This window comes from Triticum aestivum, chromosome 3B (assembly GCF_018294505.1).
Source record: "Triticum aestivum cultivar Chinese Spring chromosome 3B, IWGSC CS RefSeq v2.1, whole genome shotgun sequence".
Lineage (NCBI taxonomy): Eukaryota > Viridiplantae > Streptophyta > Magnoliopsida > Poales > Poaceae > Triticum > Triticum aestivum.
In genome coordinates this window covers 659,827,685-659,830,859 of record NC_057801.1, presented here as the reverse complement: position 1 = coordinate 659,830,859, position 3,175 = coordinate 659,827,685, and the positions used below count along the sequence as shown (strand labels likewise).

At 45.9% G+C, this 3,175-nt stretch overlaps 1 protein-coding gene across 1 annotated transcript; it reads right to left on the bottom strand.

Annotated features, from left to right (window-relative positions):
• Window positions 1-2,077: 2,077 nt before the first annotated feature.
• Window positions 2,078-2,953, bottom strand: LOC123065990 (probable glutathione S-transferase GSTU1). Its single transcript, XM_044489167.1, has 2 exons — window positions 2,783-2,953; window positions 2,078-2,581 (listed from the first exon to the last, which is right to left on the bottom strand). Exons 1-2 carry the CDS (start codon window positions 2,951-2,953, stop codon window positions 2,078-2,080), a joined length of 675 nt encoding a protein of 224 aa, XP_044345102.1.
• Between the last annotated feature and the right edge of the window lie 222 nt (window positions 2,954-3,175).

The window sequence follows — 3,175 nt, the reverse complement described above, 5'->3', positions numbered from 1 at the left end:
AAGAAGGAAAATAAAATAATAGAATAAAAAGTGACAAAAAATAAAGAAATAACCAGGCACAAAAATAAAAAAAAGGAAAAAACAGTATGAACGGCTCATTCCGAGGACGTGGCGCATGGGGAGAGTATGCGCTGGGTCGCTATCTATCGACCCATGCACCAAATAGGAAACGTGGTGGGACACTAGGTGCAAAATGCGCACAAGTTTCTTGAGCAGAATATATTGAAGTACCTCACATATATGGGGTCCCAAATAGGCAAATACATTGGACGACATCATGAAACTTAACATTGAAAAAAACATCTTGAAAGTAGAACACGAGACAAATGGCATTAAGGGCCTGTTCCGATCTCCTCCCGCTTCTAGCTTCCCAAAATTCTGGAGCGAAGCAGAGCAAAACGATTTAGGCCCGAGAAACTGGCTTCGAGAAGCTGTAATCGATCGTAGTGTTAAAATATGGAGCGAGGTCGGCCCAGCTCCACAAAAACGAAAATATGAAGTTGGATGATATTACGACAGAACTGCCACCGCTAAAGAAGAGAGCTCCTATGCGATGCTCTCTGCATCAAGCAGTCGAGCAATCGCATAGGGGATCGAGAGACTGGGCCGGCCCATCTCTCTCGCGAATAGTAGCTCACTGCTGGAATAAAAAAAGATGCAATGCTAGGACTCGAGCACTAGATCTGCTGCTTCTGAGGATACAATTCAAACCAGTTGAGCTAGCTAGATTTCTTGATCATAAAACATTTGCCAAACCTTAAGAAAACTCAAACGCCGATCCGAACATCTTTCAAAAATTCGAACACAAAACATTTTTTTTCAAAAACAAACCGTGAATGTTTTATCAAAGGCGAAATTTATTGTTTTTCAATTTTTTTGAGAAAACTCAAACATTTTTGAACACACGAACGAATTTTGGAGAGGCAAACATATTTTTTAGAACGGAAACATTTTTTAAACTACCAAAAAACTGAACAGGAACAATTTTTCTAATTTAAAAAAAAATGAAACACGAACAACTTTTGCACACGAACATTTTCTGAAACCCCAGAAAAAAATTTGGAAAGCAAACATTTTTTCAAATTTGCAAACAATTTTGGAAGCGGAACATTTTTCAAAACTCTGAAAAAAACTTGTAAATATGAACATTTTTTGAAATTTGTGAACAAATTTTGGAACAGGAACATTTTCTCAAACTCCCAAACAAATTTATGGAATTTACGAACATTTTTCAATTTGTGAACAAAATTTGAAAACATGAACATTTTATAAATCCGTGAACAAATTTGGAAAGTTGGAACACTTTTTGAAATTCCTAAACATTTTTGAATGCAAACCAAATTTGAAAACATGGACAATTTTGAAAAAAAGGATCATTTATTGAAACTCACGAACAAAAATTGAAAAGCGAACATTTTTCATAAATTTGCGAACAATTTTTGCAAAGTTGTTAAATTTAAAAAAAACATCAAGAAAATAAACAGAAACTAAAAAAGAAAAGAAACAGAAAAGGAAAAGGAAAAAAACTAAGAAAAATAGAAAACCAAAAAGAACCAGAAAAAACGCTAAAAACCCCGGTTCAGGGAACCTTCTAGAAGGTTCCCAAAACCGGTTGGGCGCACTGTGGGCCGGCCCATGTCGGTAGCTCGCGCCGCTCCTCTCTGTGCGATCCCTCGACAATTCGCCGCAGAGAGCGGCAAATAGGGTTTTCCGCTAAAGAAAACGGTTCGCTCGACGCTCGTAAGGAAAACGAATCGGTACATAAAGAAACTGTTCGCTCTCCTCTCTCCCTCAAAATGGGCTGTTTCAGTCGGCCCAAATGCCTCCGAACAGGCCAAATTTTGGTTAGTTGGGCTGCCAGGCAATGGAGCCCTCGAAGAAGCTATGGATCGAGCCGAACGTATCGCGATCGCCAGGCAGAGTAGAAGCTAGCGTGAGAAGCTGGTTTTTGAGAAGTTTTCTGAAGTTGGAGGAGATCAGAACAGGCCCTAAGACTCAAATTAAACACAAACAAGAGCAGACTCGAGCCAAACTCCATGAAAGCAAACAGTTTGCCACGCATCCACCAGCCAGCTGACTACTCGAGGCCGTAGTGCTTCTTGAGCAGGCCGATGAAGTCGTGCACCTCCTCCGGTGGCGTCAGGACCTTGGCCACGGTCTCCCTCTCCCCGCACCGCCGCGCCCACTCCGCCAGCCTCGGGCACTCTTCCTCGACGCTGAACCCGCCGTGCTTCTCGTAGCTGTAGAACCACGACGTGAGCGGTATGAGGGTGACGTCCACGAACCCGAACGCCTCACCGCCGAAGAATGCCTTGTCGCCGAGCTCGGCGTCCAGCGTCCTGAGCGTCTCCAGCATGTCGGCCCGCGCCGCCGCGCGCTCCTCCCCCTTGAGCTTCCATAGCCGCGTCCCGCAGCTGTACACCCTCTTGTCGACGTAGTCGGCCCAGAACCGCGCCTGCGCGCGCGCGTGCGGGTCGGTGGGGAGGAGCAGAGGGGCCGCGCCGGGGAAGGCGTCCTCGATGTACTCGAGGATGACGAGGGACTCGCAGACGGCGCGGCCGTCGTGGAGGAGCACGGGGACCTTCCATAGTTTTAAATAGCGCGCTAAACATCTTAGCGGCGGACCTCTTCCAAATGCTATAGCGTGCTATAGCGGAGCTATAGCGTGCTATTTAAAATGTTTGTTCATTTGTTTGGACCAAAGTCTCTTAGCGCAAGATCTTGTGTAAACGCTATAGCGTGCTATAGCGGAGCTATAGCGGGCTATTTAAAACAGTGGGACCTTCTTGTGGACGGGGTTGGAGCCAAGGAGGAGGTCGCTCTTGGCGCCCAGAAGCTCCTGCTCCAGGGACTCGCAGGCCAGGCCCTTCTCGGCCAGCGCAATGCGGCAGCGCTGCGCGAACGGGCTCACCCAGAAGTCCAGCAGCACCAGCCCCGTCTTCTCACCAGCCATTATCCTATCCTTCCGCTCCTTGGAGATGCAGGAGCTCTGTTTGTTTCGCTGTGTGTGTTGTGGTGTAATTGTGTGCTCCCAGGGCTTTGCTTTATAAAGGGAGAAAGGCAAATTCAAAATATTTCATTCACACTTATTTTTCCCATCTCACGTCTGATCTCTTTGTTTGATGCTGACTGGGTAAGTGGGTATCACGTCAAGAATAGTTTATGTGCTCAAGGA

Excerpts from the sequence above, each read along its gene's own strand:
- LOC123065990 (XM_044489167.1), bottom strand. The coding sequence starts at position 2,953 with ATGGCTGGTGAGAAGACGGGGCTGGTGCTGCTGGACTTCTGGGTGAGC. Across the intron at positions 2,582-2,782 it reads CCAACCCCGTCCACAAGAAG|GTCCCCGTGCTCCTCCACGA; the intron begins GTCCCACTGTTT and ends AAACTATGGAAG.